This window comes from Strix uralensis, chromosome 5, assembly GCF_047716275.1.
Source record: "Strix uralensis isolate ZFMK-TIS-50842 chromosome 5, bStrUra1, whole genome shotgun sequence".
Taxonomy (NCBI): domain Eukaryota; kingdom Metazoa; phylum Chordata; class Aves; order Strigiformes; family Strigidae; genus Strix; species Strix uralensis.
In genome coordinates this window covers 47,742,669-47,767,836 of record NC_133976.1, presented here as the reverse complement: position 1 = coordinate 47,767,836, position 25,168 = coordinate 47,742,669, and the positions used below count along the sequence as shown (strand labels likewise).

The 25,168-nt window shown below is 32.5% G+C and overlaps 1 protein-coding gene across 1 annotated transcript in view; it reads right to left on the bottom strand.

The window, feature by feature from the left end:
- Positions 1-25,168, bottom strand: part of LRRIQ1 (leucine rich repeats and IQ motif containing 1) — a 115,990-nt gene that overhangs the window by 12,721 nt on the left and 78,101 nt on the right. The window contains 3 exon segments of the mRNA XM_074869400.1: positions 3,060-3,180; positions 7,965-8,025; positions 9,558-9,690. Of these exon segments, the coding sequence (XP_074725501.1) occupies positions 3,060-3,180; positions 7,965-8,025; positions 9,558-9,690 (315 nt within the window).

Here is a 25,168-nt window from a genome sequence, read left to right as displayed (position 1 = left end):
ACCCACCCACCAAAAAAAAATGACCTCAAGAAATAGAAAAGAAAATTAGTTACCAGGGAGCATAAAGAAATAACTATGATTTCTGGAAGGAATATAAAGTAGTATGTTTGAGAACATAATGTACTGACAATCAATAGAGACAAGGTCTTAAATTAGATAGGTAACTAATTATTCTAACTGAACAACTGCTACTCTTTCTTTAGGTTATACATTTATTTTTTTTTTTTTTTTAAATACTGGGTGAATTTAATGCAGTCAATTTTCCCTTTGCACATATAACATGGAACCACATCAAATACTTTAAGTACAAAAATGGTTTCCTTAAACTGAGATATGACTACAGCGTTTCTTTCATTCCTTAATTCATATTGTTTTGTCAAGGAACAGAATGAAGTTAATTTAGGATTAATCTACCCCATAAAACTTTTTCAGAAAAAACCAGTAATTTTGGGTGATAAAAACCTTAAAATTCTTTAACCAGGAATTCTGAGAACCTATCTTTGGAAAATAAGGTCTACAAAAAGTACATCAAAGTTGGGCAGTTCCCCATAATATTTCTGAAATTCTTGACTTACTCTTTTTAAAAACCCCTCTGAACTAAAGGATAATAACTTTGAAGCATTGTATGTTTTGTCTTTAAAAAACCATGATCATTAATTTACAGTCATCTCCCTGTAGTATATAAAAAACATTTTATTCCAGTATCATTTATATTTGAGGTTTTTGAGTAAATATACCTAAAATTCTTTTATCCTGAATTTTTAGACATCACTTCTCAGCTCATAGGATCTCAACAATTTATTGATATAATTACTGAATCACAAATTATATGTAAAAACATATGATATCCCCAACTAATATCTCTGATATATACTAACACCTCTCTCAGTTTTATGGCAGTTTATGATGACTTCCTACCTATAATTAAAAAGAATTCTGAGGAACAACCAGGATTATGGAGGTTGCAAAGTGAACTTAGTAACATTTTACTAATTAAAGCTGTCAAACCATTGAGGTTGAATTCTCCTGAAAAAAAAAAAATGGTATAAGAACTCAATTTAACAATTTATTCAAATGGCAGCACCTCTAAGGTCACAGCGTCTTTTCTAAGCTCTTCTGTAATACAAGTGCAGGCTAACTCAAAAGGAATACACCTACTAAATAACTAAAATAGTTTCCAGGCTTCTTCATTAAATATTTCAGAAAGCAAAACCCAGAGAGACAATATAACAGGAAAGTACTTTATAATGAATACATTATAAATAAAGGCAAATTTCTAATGTTTTCAGATTAAGGATACCACAGGGTTAATAATTTATTTTTGATTATTGAAAAGCAACAGTCTTTGGCAACCAGAACTAATATAATAAATGTGTTTAGATACTGCATATAAATTGTACAAAGATAATAGTAATGTCTGGTTTTATACATAATATGTATTACAATTTAACGTATCATCATTGTTTAATTTCTCAAATACATGATGAAAAATTTTATATAGATGCACATGCAGAAATGTATATAGAAAGACATAAGACATGAGCCTTTTTTTCCTTAGTTCCTGGACTACTGAAAGCAGAATGAATATATAATTGTGTTGCAGTTAGATGTGTGTTTTATAAAAATACATATATATTACCAGATGCTGTAAACTGTCTTCTGTCTCTCACACACATGACTCTGCCAGTTGATCTTTTCTGCTCCTTTCCTAGTCTCTTCTTTTTGAAGGTGTAATGCAATGACACTTTTTTTGATTACTGTTCCCAAGCTCCTAACATAGACAAGTTCTACATACCTATCTTCATCAAAAGAACTTATTTATTTTTCTGGATGGAGGTATAGCGTAGGTTACAATCTCAATCTAGACAGCAGTTATACAGTAATATGAATGTAGTGTGCACTCTTTACCTCAATTATTCAAGATATGGATACCTTCTATTCTGAATATATGAACATAATGATAATGTTGCTATTGATATCAGTAGCTTAGTCTTGTCTCATCTAAATTCAGGATCTTAACAGTTAGGAATCTCATCTAATTTAAATGGTGGGGCTTCATCACTAGCCAATGGAGAGAAACAGGACACAATTCATTCTTTTCTAAGATGGCAGACAGAGAGAAAGAATCATCTTCTTTCTCCATGGATGCAATTAACTTAGACTAGAATGATAAGTTTTATCTAATCTAATTTTAGGAATGTAAATTAAGTGAATAAGCATGGATAAATTGTACTCACTGTTATTTTTTGCCTGGGGTGGACTAATATAATGTAAATAAATCTTTATTCCAAAGCCTTTACAAAATATATCAGAAAAATAGAGATATCAAGTATTTTTACATGTTTTCCTTGATTTTTGTTTTTCATTCAAAGTGAAAAGTCAGCATATATGAAAACATAATCAAAAAGCAAATCCAGCAACTACATATAATTTATGAAATAACCTGATTTCTATTTTGACATAAGACATTTCAAGAAACTTCACTACTTAAACAGTTTTAGGAATTTCAATAATTTTGCCAATGTTATTTATTACTGCTTATATTTTCTGTAATGTACATTTTTGGGGTTTGGAGTTTTATTTGTTTGGAAAAGACACTCTACACAGATGACAAAATATAGTATGTCATATTATTAGAAATATATTAACATTTTCCTCAGTTACATTACACAAAATAAAATGTGAAACATAAAGTGCTACCATTTTATGACCTTCAAGTTTTATTTTTTCATTTTTCTATATATAGATTCTTTTTTTAATTTGTATTAACATGGTACAAATACAAGGCTTTAAAAGCATCCTCTGCCACTGAGCTATAGTAAGTTCAGAAGACCTAGCACACGTCACAGGGAACTTCCCGTTAAAATCACGAGAGGAAAGTCTATTGATATTAATGATGCAGTTTTTAAACAGAACTGTAGAAAACATGAAAAGGTTTTAGGTAAGAAAGAAACAGAAGGATAAGTAACATGTGTTATTAGGGATTCCAAGCATGCTCAGTTCCACCTAGCATTTTAAAGTCATCTTTAAAACTGATATTGAAAGTAACCATAACTTACTTGAAGATCTTGCTGAATGTCTGTGTTGCTGCTTATTTTTTTCTCTGTTCTCAGTCAAAGCACTTCCACTGGCCATGGAAACAAGGTCTAAATCCGTGTCTTCTCTGCTTACAGGGCTTGCCTGGAAGCAGTGGGAGAGAATGTACACAATCATGAAACAAAATATAACATTTTCTGAATGCAGCTCACATTACCCCAAATAAACAAACACGGTCTGTCAAACAACCTTCTTCAAAATGATACCACAATCCTTTATTGTTGCCTAGGCTGTACAAATGCTCTATGTCAAAGCATTTTTGTAAATAAGAGCCGATCTTAAAATTGCGGTTTGTGATCTAAGTCAGTGCAACAACAAAAGAAAACATTTTAGTACAGTAATTTTGAAGAAAATCAATCTTGCAGATGGCTGATGAAACCTTAAACAGCTTAAGATCATTTACTGACCAGTCTATAATTTAAGTTATAGTTGAATGTCAGAGATGTCATATTGGATTATTTTCTGCAATATTTATGTTTTATCCAGGACATGTATCAGTTCAATCAGTCAAGGGCCTAGTAAGTAATTTAATCTTTTATTTTTTTGTTAATTAACCATAACCATCAGACAGCATTTTAATTATACTTTACATAAGAGTATTCTATTAATTATAAACTTTAACATCCAGTGGTAGTACATTTTGGCATGAGGCATGTTACCTGCACATAAATATGGCAAAATAGCAATGAAAATAATATTTCATTTTAGCAATGGGTCCTTGTTTTGGGAACATGTAGGGCAAAGGTTAAAAATACTGACCTGAAAGATACCACATGCTGTAAATGGCAGATTGTTAGTTTTGCAGAAATGACTTCACATTTACTCAACAACAACTGTTTTCCCTTGAAATGAAAAGCAACACCAAAAGCAGACATGTAATAACACTGTTGACTACATACTGGGGGCCAGTAACAATGACAGGGAAGAATCAGACACTGCGGAAGAGCGATCTACAAAATCCCCAGTGTAGAGTCAGTCAGCTGGAATGAACATAAGGACACTTCTAGTCTCCGGAATCATAAGCGGAGTCCAGAAGGCAGATTAAGTCCTTCCTCTATCTGGGCTGAAAAAGACCGAATCCTTTCAGAAGCAAGGTAGAGTCCATTTTTTATAAAAATAAACAAAAAACAAAAAAGGAAAGACTGTGCTAGTGGTAATGTCACCAAACGTTTGCATAATATTGTAGTAGCTAGACTGCTCAGTCAGGAACTGAGAGACTGGGTTTCAACTCCTTCCTCGGGGGGTTGAAGCCTGCAGCTCCTTTTTTCTCAGGAAAATGCCATTACTATAAAGTTGTAGGCTATTCTGGAGGAGACAATCTCCAGACTTCCTGTTTCAACCAGCTCACTGTACCAAGAGCAGCATTGCACCAGTGCAGACAGGCTTTGTAGTCCAGTCTAACTTAGTGAACTCCGATGAAATGGAGACCTGTTTCATTTCTTTGTCTTTACCCAGTCGCTGTTTAATGTAAAATTCATTAAAAAGTTCATGCATTTTCAAACCAACAACTCCAAAGATATAGAGATTTTACACTCTTCCTTAGTGACTGCGTACTCTTTGTGTCAGCACAGAAAGTTTATCCCTTGTTTTCCGATGCTTGCCTTTTATATGTTTAATAAGCATGATTTTAAATTTTGGTTTGCACAGGTAGCAGGCTGTGTTATTGTTGTTAACATCAATATTTTATTTTCTCTTCCATAGCTGGGTCAAGAAACTTTGAGAAGAGTAACAGTTTTATCCTGCCAACTCTTTATATTTTTGACCTTAGTATTTACAGCTGCTTTAAGCTTGTGAGAGCTCCGTATGTTCAAAATCTTTAAATAGAAGCTTTGAGTCTTTCCTTAGTAGAAATAATGCAACCCTTGTGATGCTCAGAGGGATTCAAACTAATGAAATTGATCATTCTTATTTTCAACTAACTTGTTTCAACACACAGCAGAAGATTTCTAATGTCCCAATTCTCAAAGACCCAGGAGGCCACAGTATTTTAAACTAACCTTTCCATGAAATTATTATCCAATCCCTGTCATCATAGAATCTGAGGCTTCATCATCTTGTAGACAACAATATTCAGTGTTATATTGTAGACTTGAATAGGGCTCTCTGGCTCTCTGATGTAAAATATTTTTTATTTTCTTTCAAATAAAGATAAGTGTTTTCACCCAATCACAGTCAGAGTAATATTTAAGGTTATATTAATCACTGGAGCAAACTTAATTTCAGGTTTGTAAAGAACCTGATTGAAAGTCCTCTGAAGCTAATTAAAACTTTCCCTTTTACATTTATACCTTAGATCCAAAAATTTGGAAGAAATTTAAGATACTGGTATACTTTTTCAGTGTAGTATTGGACATCCATCTGTAGTGATCACCATATTTAACTCTTCAGACTTTTTGCTGTTAGTTTTATTACTATGAACCTTTATTTTTCCAATTAATTGGAAATTAATTTCAATCAGGAGTCTTTGACTTGAATACAGCTCTGCATCTGAATATTTGTGCATTCCTATGCTAAATTATCAAGATATTCTGTAACCTTCTGAGGTAAAAAGTCGTTTAAATTGAAGTTATATTGTAATCATTTGGAGATACTGATTAATAATGAAGTGGTTAACCATGCAGGTAACCTAAACTACATACAAAGATGAATCAGGAAGCCTATCCTACCTGTCATTCAGCAAAATCATATTAATTTCAAGTGCCCAGTTTAAAATAAGTCAGCATGCCTTTCTAGGCACTTATGTAGTAGTTAGTAAAATCATCAAAATGATCAAGATTAACACAATAAGGTCTTAGATTTACTGCAAGTTACTACATAGGGTTTATTCCCCAATGGGAAGGGCTAAGACTTCATTGTTAATATGGAACCATTGAAATACCATTTTATATTAATCTAGTGCTTTCAGAATGCAGGTTTATGGAACACCGACAAATTATGGATCCTTATCACACAGCAGGAAACTTTATGATTGAGCATATGACATATGAATAAGCTACTGGAAATGTCCAGGAATGCTTTCCTTTTCTAATTATCTCTTTTTTTTTTTTTTTGGTTAATGTATATTTTCTTGTTTACCATAACTTTTCCTACCTATTGATAATGATTGCAGCTAAGTGTTAATTTTTGTAAAGATTTCATAGCTTTTAACTGAGATACTGTGCAAAAGCATTAGGAGTACGTTCACATTTCAACCTTTAAGAGAACCCATACAAATTTTAAATCCATAATTCTCCAGCCATCTATGTGTACAAACCACATCATTACTTCATTGTGTATATTTATTTTTCTATTTTTTGACCTTTTATTGCATTTTTCTCTGTATTTCATTCATGTAGAACAGCTATGTAATTATGTGGCACAGACTGTGACAATCCCATAACATTGCCAGTTATGTGGGCACACCACATAATACTGTTGTGGGATTGCAGCAGTATTTTGTGGACAGAACCGCTCACTGTAAATAAGATATGATCTACCTATGTATACATATGTTTACCTATAATTACATAATGTGTAATTTAGATAACATTATTAGATTATGATTTGCTCAAATTAGAGCAATTACTGTTTTAGACTTTACCTAACAAATAAGTATTAGTGCTGCTGCAAGCAAAACTCATCACAATGGGTTCATTATTTCAGTCAGTAAACTTCAACAGGAACCTAAGAATTGGACACACCCCACACCAGAGAAAAATCTTTGACAAAATCTGACTTAAAGAAAATAGTAATAGTAACATCTAAGTCTTAAAAGCATTTTTTCAACAGTGAATTTTAAAGGAGTTTATGGAAGTGTTTCCAAAACATGCATATTCCATAGGTGGAGAAGCTAAGGAAGACAGAGGTTAGAAAAGGCCGAGATTGCTTAGAGTACAGAATGAGGCATATGACACATCATCTAACTGGGAAATACTTTTCATGCAACATTTTATATTATGTGTATGAATATATAAAACACTAATTCTGTATAGTTTGTAAGTTTTTGCTCCATTTTTTTAAACCCCACATAATTATATGAACAAGAATATTGATAATTTGGCAATAAAATGTAAAGTGTATGTGTGTATACATATATACACAGACATATATATACACAATATAAATTGGCCTGTAGGCATCATAACACTGCTCACTATCAGAAGAACTTTTGGGTACCTCTGACACTGAGTCTTTTAATTCTGTAAATCTTCAGACTGTTAAACTGCTTGCATTCCCCCTCCTGCCAACCTACAGAACCACCCATTTCAGAAAATAACATTTTTCTTTGAAATGCATCAAAGAAAAGAATGAATCATGAAAAGAGTAGAGGGCATTTTATGATGTAAAAAATATAGAAAATAAATTGTAGGAATAAGTCTGATTTTATACACTGTTTTTAATAATGTCACCATGTTAATATACAAGTCCAATTTACTGTCTTTTAATAAATGACACTGTGGGCAATTTAGAATTATTTAGGTATGTGACTTAGAGAATTCAAGAACACTTAAACTTGTCTGATTGACAAGAATACATATTTTCAGTCAATAATGTAATTGGTGCTGAACCATATTTAATTTTTTTAAAACACTTTTTTAAAGGTTGATTTAGAAGCTTTAAAGAACACACAGTAGCATTCTATGTCTTAAAAACAAAACGAGTATCAGATTATGAAACCAGAACCCTATGTACACACATGGTTTCTTGTGCTCAAACATTTCCTTCTGATCTCCATCAATGGGCAACTTGATTGCCAAATAGAGAAAACATTAAAGAATTATATTCAATCAAAAAAATCTCCTGGTTGCTTTTACACCAAGTATGCATTTGGAAACACCATCAAGGCGTAGCTGAATTCTGCAAAATCCCACAAGGAAACAAATTCTTACCACAAGTTGTACTCGTCTACTGTCACGTATCGCAGGATCTAACTCAGGCAAAAAATGACAGCTGGGAAAAATATAGAATAGAAATTTCAATAAATCCCACTGTACTGAGACTAAAATACCTGCATAGAATATTTTCCTGGAAACACTCCTGCTTAAGTAGAAAAGATACTATTTAAAATAATTCAGTGGTTAAGATGTATCAGAGTAATTAATATTAATTGATAATGTTAAAGTATCAGAGTAAATAATATTAATTTTTGTACTTATTACTAAAATAAATATCAATGGTTTATTCCAATAATATTAATTTTAAAATATAAATGTTAATAAATGCAATCACGCATGAATTTTTGCTTATACTGACATAAATTATAGCCAAATCGGTTGTCACATTATTTATGTAGGAATAAAATTGTTTTCAGTTACATAAATATATCAGCTGTTCTAAACAGTCTACCAGTGATATTCCAATGGAGAACAGTGGGACTTTTGCCACATTCAAAAATAGTATCATAATCTTTAAAAATGTCAGTACAAATACTAGTGCATAGCACACACCTGAAGAGGTAACATAATAACATTTTAAAAAATTCTTTTATAAATTTCCATGTCTTACTTTCAAACATCATTACATGTTCTGTTCCAGTGTTTTCATTCAAATTAAGTCATGGCAGATATCTTAAAAAAACACTTGGAGTGTTTCACTATTATGGAACGTGACTGACATAAATATGTTCCAAGGAATATGTGCTGCATATACTTCCTACAGTCATTTATGCAATTTAGAACTGTTGGATATTTTTCCATACAAAATATAACAATATGCAGTCAATTTCATTACAAATTAAATACATTTTTCATAAAAATAAATTTAAAATGCTTACACTAAATCCATTGCTAGCCTACTGACACCTTGTTTGGTTTTATTAGAGGTGCTTGGCATTGTGTCTAATAATGACTTCACTAAGATATCAATGGTTTATATAGAATTCATGACCAAAATATACTTATTATGTCTTCATGTTAGCTTAGGGAATGAGATTAACCTTTTCTTTAATTGTACTGATATTTTACCTGTTTAATAACCAAAAGTAAATATAGAAGGAGGACTTCTACAACACTTTGCTAAAGTATACTATGAAAGTGTAAAAGTTGTGTTTATGCTTTGAAGACAAAATAAAAATACATACTATCTAGTTAAAAAGTCGGGTTTTTACTTCCTTAATCAAATCTAACAATATAGGTAATGTTACAGTTGATTTAATTACATAAAACCAAAATATATATCAAAAAAGTTATAAAATATATTACTTTAAAGCACTTTTTTCTACACTCTTTAGAATATAAAAAACACTGCATTGCTAGTATAAAGCTATGTCGATACAATTTCATTATCACTGTGGAAGAAGTATCTATCTGTACAATGACTACTAAACCAATTCTTAGGAGTACCATGTTTGGGACCCGGAAATACGGTGTACTGTCTGCTAGCTACAAAGTCATGTTTGTTTTAGAATTATTAACCTAAGTTTCACTTTACAAGATAAATGTAAAATAGAAAAAAAAAATCTAATTTAAAGGCAATGACCTCACCACTTCATATTTTTGGAACTGGCTGCTTCATAATCCAAAAGCTGTGTATGAAGCCATTGGTATGTAAAGTCTTTTCTCCTTTGTAATTTCTCATCTAAAGCAGTATCCAGCTGAGAAAATTCTTCTTTTTTACCTGGGGAGGAAAAAAGATACTCCTGTCTTTCATTATTATTTTAAAATATATATTTTTTTTAAGATTCCTCAGATAAACTTTGAGCTTATTGCCTTTTACAAAAGAAAAAAGGCAATTACTTTACTTTTTTGCAGAGTCAAACTAAGTGAATTTCTTCAGATATATTTAAGAAATACTTTTAAAATAATTTTGAATTTTCTGGTTTATTTTCTCTTTTAGGATTAAAACTTCTGAAAAAATTTATTTTTATTGGGAAATAAGATTCTCCTTTCTTCTGAAAAATATATAGAAATATACATAAATTGCTTGTCACAGCATCTGTGAATGTTGCTTATTGCGCTATCTCTGTCATTAAAAATACACATTCATTTATATTTACAGTTCTATTTACCTATCTGTAAGGTTAAAAACAACCTGCTATATGCAAGAATGGACACATGGCAATCTTATTCCTCTGATCTGTCTTTTACTGATATGATTTTTTAAGACATTTTAATGGCAATTTCTGATACTGGATTTCAAAGTAATTGCATACATGATATTATTTTTCATCAATTACTACCTATTTTTGGATCACAGAAGACACCTAAAGATAGAGAACAGAATAGCAACATTATGGAAAAAAGCTGTACAATTCTGGAGATCCTTTAGTTTATCAGATCATTCTGCTGAATACCAAATATGTTTTGAAACACATGGAAGAGGATGCCAGAATTGGAAGTGCCTGCAGAGGAAACATCATTGTTGCATGGGGACATTCATGGATTAGAATAACTTTCTATTTTCTGCTCTTATACATCAACTTTACAGGTTATGTCTTTTTGGCACCTTCGGCTCAGGTCTTTTATGAGACATCAGAAAACATTTTTTTTATAAAAGTTTTTGTTTTTCTCTTTAATGTCATTTCAGATGGCACTGAGTTATCCTCCCACTTGCTGATTATTCCTTTTTTTTCTTTCTCTTGGTGATAGCTGAATTCAGCAGCTACTAGAAGTTGCTTAGTAAACTATAGGAGCATACCTGTCTTTTGCACTTGAACTAGCAAAGAACATAGGTCACCTCACTTTGTATCAAGTCCATTTGCCCACTATGAATGATAAAACTATCAATAACTGTAAAGGGAGGCAGGGGGAGATGTCAGAACTGCCTTTGAGGTGAATGGTTTCCTCATACTCCTTATTTTAAGCCTTAGTTTTCATTCATGTTTTGACAACATAAACTGAAGTTACAGGCTATTCACCAACTCACCTTTTAAGAGCTAGTATTTTTTAAACATAACCTTCTGTAAAAATTATAATTTACTTTGCATAAGCTGAAAAATGTAGTTCCTCACTTGCATTTTACCTGGTTTGCAGTGAGCTCATTGCTTTCATTTTTAAGCTCTAAGGGAATATTGTTAAAGTACCACAGCTTTTTATTTCATAGTCTGAAATACAAATGTCTTTTGGTTGTGCTCTCCATTTATCTTGGTATAGAGAATCTCTATTCAAACCAAATTGATTCCTTAGGCTGAACGTGTTGCATTGTCAAACCCATAATTGGAATATTAAAATTAGGCAAGGTCCTGGTCCAGAATGCCATATATGTCTTGCTATTGACTCACAAACTAGAAATTAGACAGAAGTTATCCTCAGTTGATTTAAAGAACTCTCATTTACCTCCTTAGGGAAACAGAATGTGAAAAACTTGGATGGACAGTCACTGTATCTACCCAAAGGAGGTTGTGAGGGCTGATTAAAAAAGGTCAAGCAGTGAACTGCTCAATCAGTGCCAAATATTAAAATATAAAGAGTCCTAATTACAGAGTTCATCACCTTCCTTGATTAAAGTGGGAGCCTTTTCTTCTTTTTCAAGGTTATGATATTCCCCTTCCTTTTCTGGTTCAGGAATACAGTTTTCTGACCTTTACCTTTTGAAAATTTATAGGTTCCAAGTCTGCAACTACACTGATACCCTTATAGCTCTTCAGATGAAGATGCTGATTTACAACAAGAGTAAGAAACATTCTGCATGACTCTGTAAGAGCAGTCCTAAAGACTGAGCCTTCTGCATATGTTCTCCAATGAGGAATAATTCCCCAAGAAGTTATCTTTAGTTTTTTTATCTCTGTTTGCAGAAAAGTTTGTCCAGTATTACCATCTATCTCAGGAGAATTACTTCTTCCTATTAAAAGGATCAGTATTATTTATGTATTTACTAAAATGTTTGTTACCTTTTCCTCCATTAAAGGGTAAAACAATGTAGGGATTTAAAATCAATAATAGAAGTTCATGTCTAAGTCTGTGTGTCAGTGATGGTCAAAAAAAGATGCACATACAATAAGCTATGGTAAAACTTACAGAAAAATGAATACTTTTAACTCGGCAAGTTACTTTTCCAAAATGGTTGTTAATAATTTGCCTTAGTTGCAGTTTGAAGGTTTGACTAAATTATGTTTGAAACACAACTGGTTTAATAAATAAAATTTTATTTTATAATTATTATTTTTGCATGTTAATTATTGAAACATTATTGAAACAAGAAAGTGACCAAAAGTTCACACAACAGGGTTTTTTTTCTTAAAATTATATATATTATTAAACAGAGTATTCTTGTTCCATATTAGTATTAATAGAGGCTTATTTTCTCAATAATGTCTGCCCATAATGGGCAGACACTGTTCAATAATTTGTTTAATAATGCTGCAGAAAACTGTATTCCATTTTCTTATTTGGAACATACCCATATTCTTACTTTTTAACAGTAACATCCCTCTTTTTAATTCTTATGAAAAATACTATGTTACGAATTAAAACACAGCATTATCACTTTTCTATTCCACTTATGAACATCATGTGTTTGAGGATCTGGTGTACCAGTATCATTAACATGCATTTGCTTGATAGGTTTCTTAAATTAGGGCTCTGGGTTTTTTAGAAACCTGGACCTGATTTTGTAGAAGTACTAACACTCACAAATTCCATAGAAGTTCCAAAGAGCTGTAAGCATTCTGCATCTTTGAAATAGATCAGACCTATAATCTTTAATTGTTAAACTCAGACTACTCTTAGAATATCAAAGAAAAAAGGAATACATCAAAGAAGGCACAACTCCATCAAAAACCAAATTAATCTCAGAGGTATTTGAAGTATCGTACCCTCATTAGATTATCACTTCTAAGCTTTCAATCTTTTTGACCTTTTTTTTACATGACACACACGTTAATAATTTAAGATTGGCATAGTCTTACATTTGGCATTAATACAGTAATGATTTTTAGGTGTTGCCAGTTAATCATCCACACATATACTGTGTACTTAGGCCAGATACACTGCAGCTTTCAGGGGCACCTACTGTCATTTTCCTACAGTATTTGGGCATCTAAGTAGAGAGAACTTATTCAGAAGAGCCTGGGCACCTGAAATGTCCTTGGAACTGAGCATTACAAGAAAACAACAAATACTTTTCTAGGTCTCCAAATCAACATGCAAACCCATAAGAATCTGAACTTTGGGATCCACAAAAATGTCATCCTCCGTCTGTCAAATTTGTTTGCTGGGCATGCACTGAGACAACACTACCCTTGTTCAGTTGAGAATATGGATGCTACTTATGTACTTTAAATTAGCCTATTTCTGGATAATACATTAAGTGCGTTAAAGGAGAAGGGATAAGAATCTGTGAACTACTTTGCCGTAAATTCTAGATAGAGTCAGTTTTCTTCTCATATGTTTTTCTTCAAAACTGATGCAACTTGTGCCCTCAGCTGTAGCAGTCAGCTTTAAAAAGAGGATTGAAACATACCCAAAGTGAATAGCTTGGCATGTGGAAGCTGGAGATTCAAATCTCACCGGGCTAAGGAGTACCTGAAACCTGTTTCCCACTGCCTAAGGAGTACCTCATACCTCTGTTTCCCAGTCCTAGGGCAAATGTTCTTAACAGCAAGCCAGTACACAAAAAGAAGGAAGATGGTTACACACCATCTACACTCAGGGTGGTCTTTCAGATTCTGCATTTTGGTTTTCAGATTCTATGCCCAAGAAACACTGATCCTGATTGTTGTAAATCCCAGTTAGCTACTCAACTCTTTGTCAATTTATATGCAAGACGATCATGAGAACCTGATTCAACACAGTGATTTATTTTTTAAATCTATTTGTTGATGATGGGAAGATAAAAGGTCTAACTTGAATATGTCATATGTTTCTTGAAACAGAGAAATGTGTGGAGAAGTCTGCACTGTATCCAACTTTTTATAGTTAAATTTTGTGTTTAGAGGGTGATTTAATTTACTTCAAAACTTGCTGCATACAGAGAACAATACAAATAAAGAGACTAAGAAAACTAAGACCTACAATGTGAAAGAAGGGCTTGGAATTTCTTCAGCATTCTAAGTTTTCCTCCCTTAACATAAAAAATCTGTGACCAGAGTTAATTTTCTCAATATGTATTCTGGAAATGGTATTCTTAATATTGGAATTAAGTAGCTGAGCTTGGGTATAAAATTACTGTCTATGCTATTAATACATTGAATTTTTTCTTATCTGTTAGTATTCTGGTATACATTACTGGTCAGCAATATATATTATGAGGCTGTGTACGTGTGAGTCTGTGGATGAGTGTACAAACTCTATAAAAATATTATTCTGAATGAAAATTAAAATAATATATACTCTGCAAGGACTTTTATAATTTCTCCTATGTCTTCTATAAAGTTATAATACACATTAATAAGTAATCTTGAAATCCCAACCCTAAAATCCAACTTTTTATCCATTTTCTTCATACATTATTAGTCAACAAACAAAATGGTATTATTTCCTTCACAATCTGTATAATACATGCAGAACAGAAAGCAAGAACATGAGTAATAACAATAGCATTGCTATCAAGACAAGAAACCAAAGAATTTGGAAACAGACAGGAAAATAACAATAAAAAAACCAGTCCCCCACACACATCCACCCCCACAACCACCCAGAAACTTATAGGAGAATGTAAGAGAAATGAGAGGAATTTCTTCTCTTCCACAAAAAGCTTGACACGTTTGTCAGAAGTCTACTTTGTCAGAAGTCCCTAAATACACCTAAGCATTACATAAAAATCACTACATGTCCAAAATACTGGTTTTGGAAGAAGAATGGTATTTAGAGTGGTCTTCAGCATGCTTACAGGTATTCAGTGAATGCATTTCTATTAGCAATATATATAACACTTCCAAACAGTTGGTAGTATCATATGGCAGTAACTGATACAGAGTTCTTTTCACCTAAAATTATAGTATCTCCAGATAATGTTTGTTTAGCTACAACTCAAGTCTGGAATTTTCAGACAGTGAAACACATACATTTCTGCCTTAAAAACACAGAAACTTATTTGTGACATAGCTATGCTGTATGGATTAGCTAATTTTAGATGTTACTTTTTCACCTAAGTAACTTTTGACTAAATCAACTTCCATCTCTAGGACCAGAATGAATGAAATAAAAATATTTATAGCAATGGCTGAGTTCACTGCTGAACAAAATATGAAATAGAATTTTTTCACAAGAACACCACATCAGGTTATGACCTACAAAATTGCTAAAAAATGCTTTATCAGTTACATCATGAGTTTTGAACATGGGAGTCCTAATCAACCCACAAAAGCCCATCTTTCAAAAATTATAAAAGCAAATAGGGAAAGGAAAAAAAAAATTCAGAGTTTTTTTCTAAAACTTGTGCCTTTTTTCTCTTTTTAACAGGTATTTCAGATTTTCTTCAGGTTATAAATAAGGCCTACTATATTACTATTGCATCTGCAAACTTCCTTCTCTTTTCTAATCTCTTCATCTGCTATTGTAATCTTCTTCTTACTGCATGGCTGTTCTTGACCTCACCCTCACACCATTCATCCTTCACCAAATCCAGGTATTCACCACACTCTCAGTTAAGTCTATAGCCTTTATTTTGGCTGTCTTTTTTCTCCCTGCTTTCATTTCTGTTTTTTTGCTGTCTTTTAAATTGTGCTCTATTTCTGTGTGATTAACACCAGTAATAAAGCTTCACCTACTTAGTTCATTCTGCTTCAGTGGTTACCACATTTCAGACTGTGCTTTCTGTGTTATCTCTTTGATGTTTTATTAGATTATGCAAAAGCTGAACCCTTTCATTGAGATTCCTAAACCACTGAACTGTACAAATTTCAGTTTCTGAATTCAAGGAAAACAGGATTTCGTTCTTGGGCCTTCCCACACATTATTTTCTATTTTGCTACTTGTTCCTGCCTCTGCAGAATATACCACGACTACTATTTATCAGTAGTAATTAGTATTTATCCCTAGCTTATTGTTTATGCTCAATTTGTTCCTTTCCCCACCTTGAGACAAATCCAAGTCTTACTTAATCTTTTAAGACACTTCATTTATTTCTCTCCATTCATAATAACGTTGATGAAGTTCTCCCAGCATCTCCTGATTATTTAATCTCTTTCACTGCAAAGCTCTGACCACACAAATATATTGCAAGCTACCACTCCATACTAAATTGCTTATGTCTTTTTCTCTTCCTATGAACATGGTACATTTCCTTTTCAATTGCTTCATAAGCTTCACTTTCCTGGCACTGACTTCAAGACAGCATTAAACACTGTTCCAATTTATCCAACTTTCACAACTTTATGGGCTGTCACCACTTTCTGTACTCATTCATTTATGTCAAACACAATTTTTCATATACCTTCTATAACTTCCTTCATAACAATGTCAGTTTCATATAATGATATTTCCTAAGACATGTAATACCTTTCTGAGTTGATTTATAAACCTAAAGAAGTATTTCACCTGAGGTGTGTACAGGAAGCTGCTACACAGGCAACTGATGTTTGGGGTTTTTTTGCTAAAATTTATGACTGTTCTGATATGATTCAGGCAGTGAACCTTGGGATAAGAACTTGAAGATCTATTTGGGGAAAGATATATGGATTGATAGTGGAGGGCTAATAACAATAATAATGTAAGAATAGGTTGGTTGGGTCAATTAAAAATAAGTCATAAAGATGGGAAGTAAAAATAGTAAAAACAAAGGAACAGTAGCACTCTGCTTTAACACCTGTTCACACCCTCTAATAAATTGTATGAGATTCCCTTGTCTGCCAAATAAAGAATTTTTTCTTTTAAAAAACAAGCCAGAACACAAAACAACATTCTGCCATTTGATTAAACTGGTTAATTTTGTACCATTTCAACCATTACATTCAGAGTTATGTAGACTACTATTCAAACACATTCATATCAAGGAAATATTCAGCAAAATAGGCATATTTCTTCAGAATGCTACAGCAGTCATTTGACACTGGAATTAAACATATAGTTATGGTTATTTATTTTAACCTCAGTGAATGACAAAGCCCATGTGAATTTTTCACGATAGAAAAGCAGAAGAAAAAGCAGGAGAATAAACTGCACAAACATTTGGAAATCTTAAGATTCTAATTTATCTGAAACCTTCCAAATTTGGAAATGCAAATATCAAGTTCCAGTGACTGAGTCTATGATTTTGCATTTATTACATTTTTGATTAAATACTATACAGTCACTGACTCAGTTGAAATGTATCAGCTGCTCTGGATATTTTTGTTTGTACTAAGGCAACTATTGAAGGCATCCGAGCATCAAACTCTTCAGCCCCAGTATGCTGGACTCTTATATTGTGGTAATAGTATAATAAACAGCATTACTATAGGATTGGGAGAAATTTTTGTATTGGATTAAAGCTGTGGTGAAAGTGAAAATTGTATTTTACTCAGGAAAAAATGTAAAACAAGTGACAACAGACAGGATAAATAGTATATATAAAGAAAATATGAGTATCTCAGCATTTACCTACACACACACAGACACAGACACACATAGCTTCCTCAGGTTCCCCAAACTTAAATAGATAGAAGTTGCATTACAACTAAAAAGAACAGACTAACATTTCTCAGTCTAGCCACCTAAGTGCAGACTTGTTTTATGTATAGGTTGGGAAATAACATGAAATAGCTTCATGTTTGAAAAACTGAGTTGGTTCTTTCTTAAAAACAAAATAAAATGCCAAAACCAAACCTCAACTCTACAAAAATGGAGAAACTACAGGGATTATATTCTACACACATGCACACAAAGAGATGAGTTCATGATGTAAACTACTCCTCCCTGCAATCAGCACACTTCAAGATCCATTCAGGCTTTTAGAAGTTCAAAAAAGGACATAAAAAACCTTACAGCACTATGCTGGACTTTCACATTATTCTTTTGTGTAGTCTTCTACGAACAGGGTGTTCTGTAGTCTACATACTACCTGCTTGAGCCACTCAGCGCAGGCAAATTTCATCAACAATGCTGCTAAGAAGTAAATTTGAAGTATAGCCAAGAGTTACCCAGAGATCTTTGGATAGTCAAGGCCCTTGAAGAACCAAAGAAATCAAGGAAGAATAAAAAAATATTTTGAAATGGTATGTTCAGTGTTTCCATACATAGCTATCCATTAGTAAATGTAAGGAATAAAAAAGATGGAAGTAGATTGAGCCTATTTTGTTTATCCTTACCATCTATACTCTCACATCATTTCTGTATCATCCCCTAAATCTGCCTAGTACAGACTCTACCTCTAGTTTTTCTCATAATCTTTGGCAATTAATAAACCCCCTAATGATGGATGTTCCCTACTGAAAAGAGGAATGGATTTTATATTACTCAGGAGAAAATTAAGAGATGCATAACATCAAAAATTTTTTTACAGAATCTTCTGATAGATTTTATTTCTATACATCCCCAGTTCTTAAGATTAACTGACAGAAACAACCAAGAACTTGAACAGAAGTGTTTAGTTGCTCGGTAATGAAACAGTACTCCCAAGCAAGAAAAAATTATCACTTTCTATGGAGTCCAAGTCAGAGGAATACCTTTCTTTAAATTCAATAAACCAAGTAAAATTATTTAAGACATCAGATCTTCCAAAGGAATTCTCAAGAAAATAAATACAAAGGAACATTTTGTAAGAGCACAGGAGGTCTAACTACTATGTTGTCCCCTATCAAGAGGGCAAAAAATACAAAACACAGTAAATTTTATTGAGTGTGACAACAATTAAGATACTTTTCTTTTGTACTGAAGGACTTAAAAGCACAAGAAAGGGACAAAAAATCCAAACCCAACAGAAGATTTGTTCAAAATAAAAATTTGAGGCTTCTATGTGACAAGACAATATATAATGCCAAGTATTAAAAAAAAAAAAGAAAAGAAAAAGGCATTACTCAGGAGCAGCATGAAGTTAGTCAGTAAAGCTGACTTACACCACATTAATAAAATCTCATAATTTTTATGAACAAGTAATTTAAAATATGCAATTTTATATCACAGCTTGGGAATGTACATTAAAAAAAGTCTTTATTATGTTTATTCCTGAGAATAAACATTCTTTCTAGATAGTTATCTGAATAATATATGAACTTTTTAAGAACACGTTCATCAACATATGTGATGTACATGAGTAACATATGTGATTGGTACTCACCAATGAAGAGGAACACTGAAAGTGAAATAATGAAATTATTGTATTAATGTCAATATTTAGTTTAGTTATGAATACCTATGAATTGGCTATCTATTCTACCTATTATGTAGACATATAATTTTCAAAGTGTTTTGTTTTGTGTGGGTGAAACTATTTCTGGCTTACTTTCTGATGTTGACTTGAAATACCTGTTGGTATTTGACAAAGGTACTGTGACAAGAATTCACAGCTTTGTCAGTGCAGTAATGCATAACAGCAGAACTACTCTACATTGTCAAATATACACATAAAGTCTACACAGACTAAGTGCAAGGCTGCTGTTTAATTTACTTTATAGTAAAACCCAGAGGTTGCACTGAAGATCAGGCCTGTCATTATGCCAAACATTGTATAAACAAGGCTTGATTTAATGCTCATTGAATTAAATGGAAAAAAATCTCAGATAGACATGGTTCTTTTTCTTAAGACTCTACATCTAAAGTGAGTTAATCCCCAAGCGTGTACAATTCTTACATATTTATATCCAGCTTAAAAATAACCATAAATACTAAACTTAGGACTATAAATAAATATAGACATAAAAGTACTAATTCTTCTCATTAAGTTATACTTAATTGGTTGATACACCATGCAGGAAAATAAACAATATGAAATTCCAGTCTCTTATGGATGCATTAAAAAAAAGGGGAATTCCATTTGTAAAGAAGGACAGGTGAAAAAGCAAAACAAAACCACAATTTGCCTACAAGTTCCCCTGGGTTAATTTTTAATTCATATGGCTCAAAGAGCTTAGTATTTTTCTAGATTTCTTGATTAACTGGACTGAAATTTTCAGCTTCTAAACACAAGAAAAATGCAATATCTGAAACACAGTATATAATTTTAGAGAAACCAACACATATTCAAGAGTATTCAGCCCCAGGGGAATTGAACTGACTTAATTATATTGATTTTGGATCAGTTATAGTTATAATGACACAGTTTTTTTCTATCCATGCAGCGAAGTTTTGAATGATTTACCTCACTGAATGAAGAAATCAGAGTTGAAAAAGGAATAAATTAGCCCTGACTACTATTTTACAGAATTTTGTTTAGACCTTTATTTATTTTTTTAATGAGAAAATGAATAAAACAAAAAACCCAGTTCTATTACTGAACAGAATCTTCTTTAAGCTTGATTGTAAATATTTTCTTACAGCAGGTGTGTTTACATCAGTTTATTTTTTACTAAAATTTTAAGCTAAACTTGATACGAAACTCTCCAACTCATTGACATATATATTTCGATGTACATATATATAAAATTCATTTGAAAAAGAGGGAATAAGGTAACTACCATGATGATTCTGAATAGATGAATTTGTTTTGTGCATTCTGTTTATGTTTGCAATTGCTTTCAAGACAGCCATAACTAATTAACTTAAATGTATGATTTGTTTTACCTGTTGCCTAACAACAGGTAAAACAGTTGTCCATTCCTAACTTTGCTTGTTTGCAGCCAATTATCTAAGCTCCTGAAAATAGCAGAGGAACTTACAGAGCATTAAGGTTTGATCCAAAAAGGAGTGAAACCCCATAGATTCTAATTAGGTAAGCAAACTTCCACTTGAGATTAAGGAACTTCAGTAGTCAATGTTATGCTGTTTACTCCAGAAGAAGGGAACAGACGATTATATTATTATACTATATAACCTTATAGAATAGATTAGGCTACTAAAATTATATTAACTTACATGGGAATTTGTATATGTATTAAATATGTACATGATTAATTATGATTTTTTTTTAATGTGAGTTAAATATGATTTAACTGGCCAACCCAGGATTTTACTTCCACTGTAACAGTCACTGTCATGAAGAATGAACAGCATTTCATTGCCACGTTTGAATGTAACAAGAAAATACCCACTTTTTGCCTTATATCGGAGAACTTGTTTTATAAGAAAGTTTCTAATATAATTTCCTTTTCATACAAGATATAACAATTTTAACACAAAGTAATATGAGTGAAAAGGCATACAGGATTCTTTAAAACAGCTGAAATAGAGAAATATTAAATGGTAATATTTACATAAATCTTTTAAATTTAACTACAAAACTGAGCACAAAGCATTATTTTGTTCAGCAAGATTTTTCTGTTTTTCTGAAATGTTAATCACATTGATTAGAAGCAGTATGTTAGAGGTACTGATCAGAGGCTATAAAAAAGGTGTATGTATCTGCAATGAGAATACAAAAATATGTATGTAAGTAAATACAGAAACTTGTCTGTAATTTGTACCACGGTGCTTGAAACTCTCAAATCTTTGAACTTCTCCATATTCTGGTTCAGTGAATGCATCAGGGGATACTAAAACTGGACAAATGTCATCCTCAAGGCAGACAGGTCTCTGAACAGACTCTCCTTCAGAATTCTGGCTAGAAGAGGAGGAAAACAGGAGAAAAAAAATGCAATGATGTAGCAAAATAGTCACTAAGACCAAGATACCTAATTTTCGATGATATTTTAAAAGTCTTAATTCTACTCACCTTCTCCTGGATTCCAAACAGATTCTTCAGGTTTCACCTGACTAGTTGTGAATAACTACATCTCACAGCGCTCTGGGTGCTCATCAGTACTGTCTTCTTGTGCAACTGTATTAATTATGCAATGAAAAAAGGGGATTTGCCCCTACTATTTCTACAATGAACAAACATATCGTTGATGGGAAGTCATAGAAATATATAACACTCTCATAGGGGAAATAAATTTCAAAGTAAGGAATTAGTACGATGCATGGATAACCCACATGCTTAGTAACATAGTGAAATAATAATAACTGTTTGTACAAAGGTATAAAAACCAAACATCCTGGGCAGCCATAACTGTGGAAGAAGCAACTTTTAAAATTTATTCCAATTAAGCTTTTATAAATATTTCCATTTGCAATAAATGAGAGATGTGTGAAAGAGAATTTTGAATACAATGCACACAACTCACATGGTATGATGACAGCCTATGCAGTGTTTTAGCATATGTAGACCAGACTACAAGGAGAGTCTGACAAAACCTAAGAAGGCAGACCTGGCTAAGAGTCAGGAGTCACGCTTATTAAATTGAACTCTCAGGGGTATCATGCAATCAGAGGTCACAATCGAGGCAACAGAAGCAATGTCACGATATCAGAGAAAGGGCCAATTCAGACCTGCTCCCTGACAGGCAGTGAGGTCACGGCTTGCGGCAAATAACTGTATTAAAAGGGAATATTCTCTGCACACTTTTAGAACTGTCATCTGAACAAACAAAGTCAGGTCATTGGTAGGTTAAATCAGAACTTTCTGCCTTAGTAGTGTATGTAAAAAGAAAGGAAGCTATGTGCTACTAATTTCTCAATTACAAAACACACATCAGCTACTAAAGCAAATTCCCAGTAAATTTAACTTTGAAATACACAGTAGTGTTTAAATCCCTTCTTTTTATAAGTTAAATTCTATCTTTGACAAAAGATATCTCTGGTCTCTCATAAACTGAGAATTACTAAGCTTGCTTAGAAAACAGTAAGCATGCAAGAGCTTTAGGGAAATGACTTTCCACAGTCAATTTCCTAGTAATCCTGATGCTCAATCTGCATTTAGAAACATTAAAACATTAAAAAATAAAGTTATTAATAATCTGCTTGTTTAACAATGATTGTTAAAGTGAAATAAAGTTGTTCTTTGGTCTGGCTACTTGTATTTCTTTATCTTGTTACCTGGACTGGGTTACCTACAAGATGCTACAGATGTAGCAATTTATGAAATTATAACCACGTTGGATTAGTTAACCTGACAATAAACCTGCATAGGAAGAACTATTCTATACTGTCATGTAAATAAAATTCTATTCAAAATATTATCTCTGCATGCAGCCTTTCTTAAGAATATGAGAAAAAACAGATATATAGAAATAACTGGAAAGTTCAGTATTCCTACTTTTTTTATACACATAAGACAGATAAAATATCTGCAGTGCATACATCAAAACAGCACAAACCTATGAATTTCAAACAACTGCTAAAATGTTTCTGTATTGGACATGGTAAGAATTGAACTGTAAAGTTATGAAGTTGGAAGATGTACATTACAGGAATAACACAGCACAGAAGTTACACAGATATCACTAAATGATTGTACATTCTTATTAAAATATTTGAGTTACTTGAAATGCCTTGTAAAATTGTCTAGGTCTACCATACACACTGTTTTACAGATTACATGAAACTTGTAAAGGTATAGGTAGGACTTTGGTATAAGAGTTAGTATTGAATAGCAGAAATTTTTTAATAACTAGATTTCAATTTTAAGAGTCTTGTGTCAATGTTTTGCTTGAAAAGTATTGCACATTACCAAAATATATTATGCATCTGATCCACAACTTTATTACTTATAAAAAAGACAGACACTTAAATATGTGTCCAATGCTAAACACATGAAAATGGCCTTTTTGGAAAGCTGTAGATCTCTGACCTCATTAATAGTATTAATTCTCCATAACACCATGGCTCCCATTACAGAATAGGAAAAAAAGAATTATTTTATAAGAAACTTTAATCAATTACATTTTCAAATCAATGAAAAGCTTTGGGGTGAAGTCCATCCTTTAATTCACCTCTAAAGGTACTTAAAATATGCAGAGGCATTGCTATTAAAATATACAGCTACAGGAAACATTAATTGTGATTTAAAATGTATCATGTTGCCCAACTGAAACAAGATTTCCACCTATATTTCTAACAATACATTATATTCCTTGTTCATAGCTCCATAACAAATGGAAATTCTTTTGCAAGATGAACATTTGTGCAATGCAATATTCATGATACTTTTATGGACATAGATCAGACATATTCTGTGGCCTATGTTAAAATACCATTTGCATACCAATATGATTTTAATTCTTGAAATAGTCACTTTGGAAAATGCTTGGAATATATCTGAAAATACATTTTTAATGACCTCTTCAACTGTTTTTTTGAAACGTAAAAATAGTATTGGGCATTGTTCAATCAAAGCAAACCAAATAAACAAACCACCCCAATATTGACTACATTCTCCAGGCAACAAATTCAACAGTTACTTAAAAGTAGAAGTACTAAATCCAAGTGCTGTAACACTTTATTTTAGAGGAATTTAGCCAAACCTATTCTCCCTTACCCCCTCCAACCAAATCCATTTGGATTTAACTTGTTGCTAAAATTATCTGTCTTTTGCACTCTAAGACCTGGGTCACAACCTTACTTAGGGACAGGAAATAGTTATCAGGTCATTGAATGGTCAAATGAAAAAGGATTTGAAATGCTTTGGTACTCAGGGGTCTATTCATCTAAAATGATTGCCTTATGTAGTATCAAAAGCTGTGAACGTGAAGTCAGCTTGTGTATGTATACATTGACTGAGATGCAGATGCTACACTACCTAGCTTTTGGACATAAAATGTCAAGAAAAGGAGAAAAAAGAGAGGTAGAATCTCAGAAGATGCAAATAAAACTATCTTAACTTTTGTGCTACCTTATTCATCAATGAGAAAAACTGGTTTTCAACCTCTGATGACATTTTGGGTGAAATCTCCTTCCCATTGAAGTCATCATTGTGTAGTTATTAGCAAAAAGCAGTAAGACTTTTTTTTTTTTCCTTATGTGCACTTCCTTTTAGGCTAAACAGTGGTAAACCAATATGTTATGAAAGCACAGGTGATAGCCTACACATTTAATAAAATCCAAGTTTTGGAAGTTTATTGGAACAAACAAACACTCTCTCTAGCTCAGAGACCACAGTTAAGTCTGGTGCACCAATAAAGTCCTTATACCACCACAGATCTACAAAAAACAGCCTGCAAAACAGTGGAGATATGAACAAAGAGATAATACACAGGCAGGTGAAATATGAAGTCAGAAACCTTTAACATGTGAATACAGGAACCCTAAAAACTGGAACCACAGTGAGG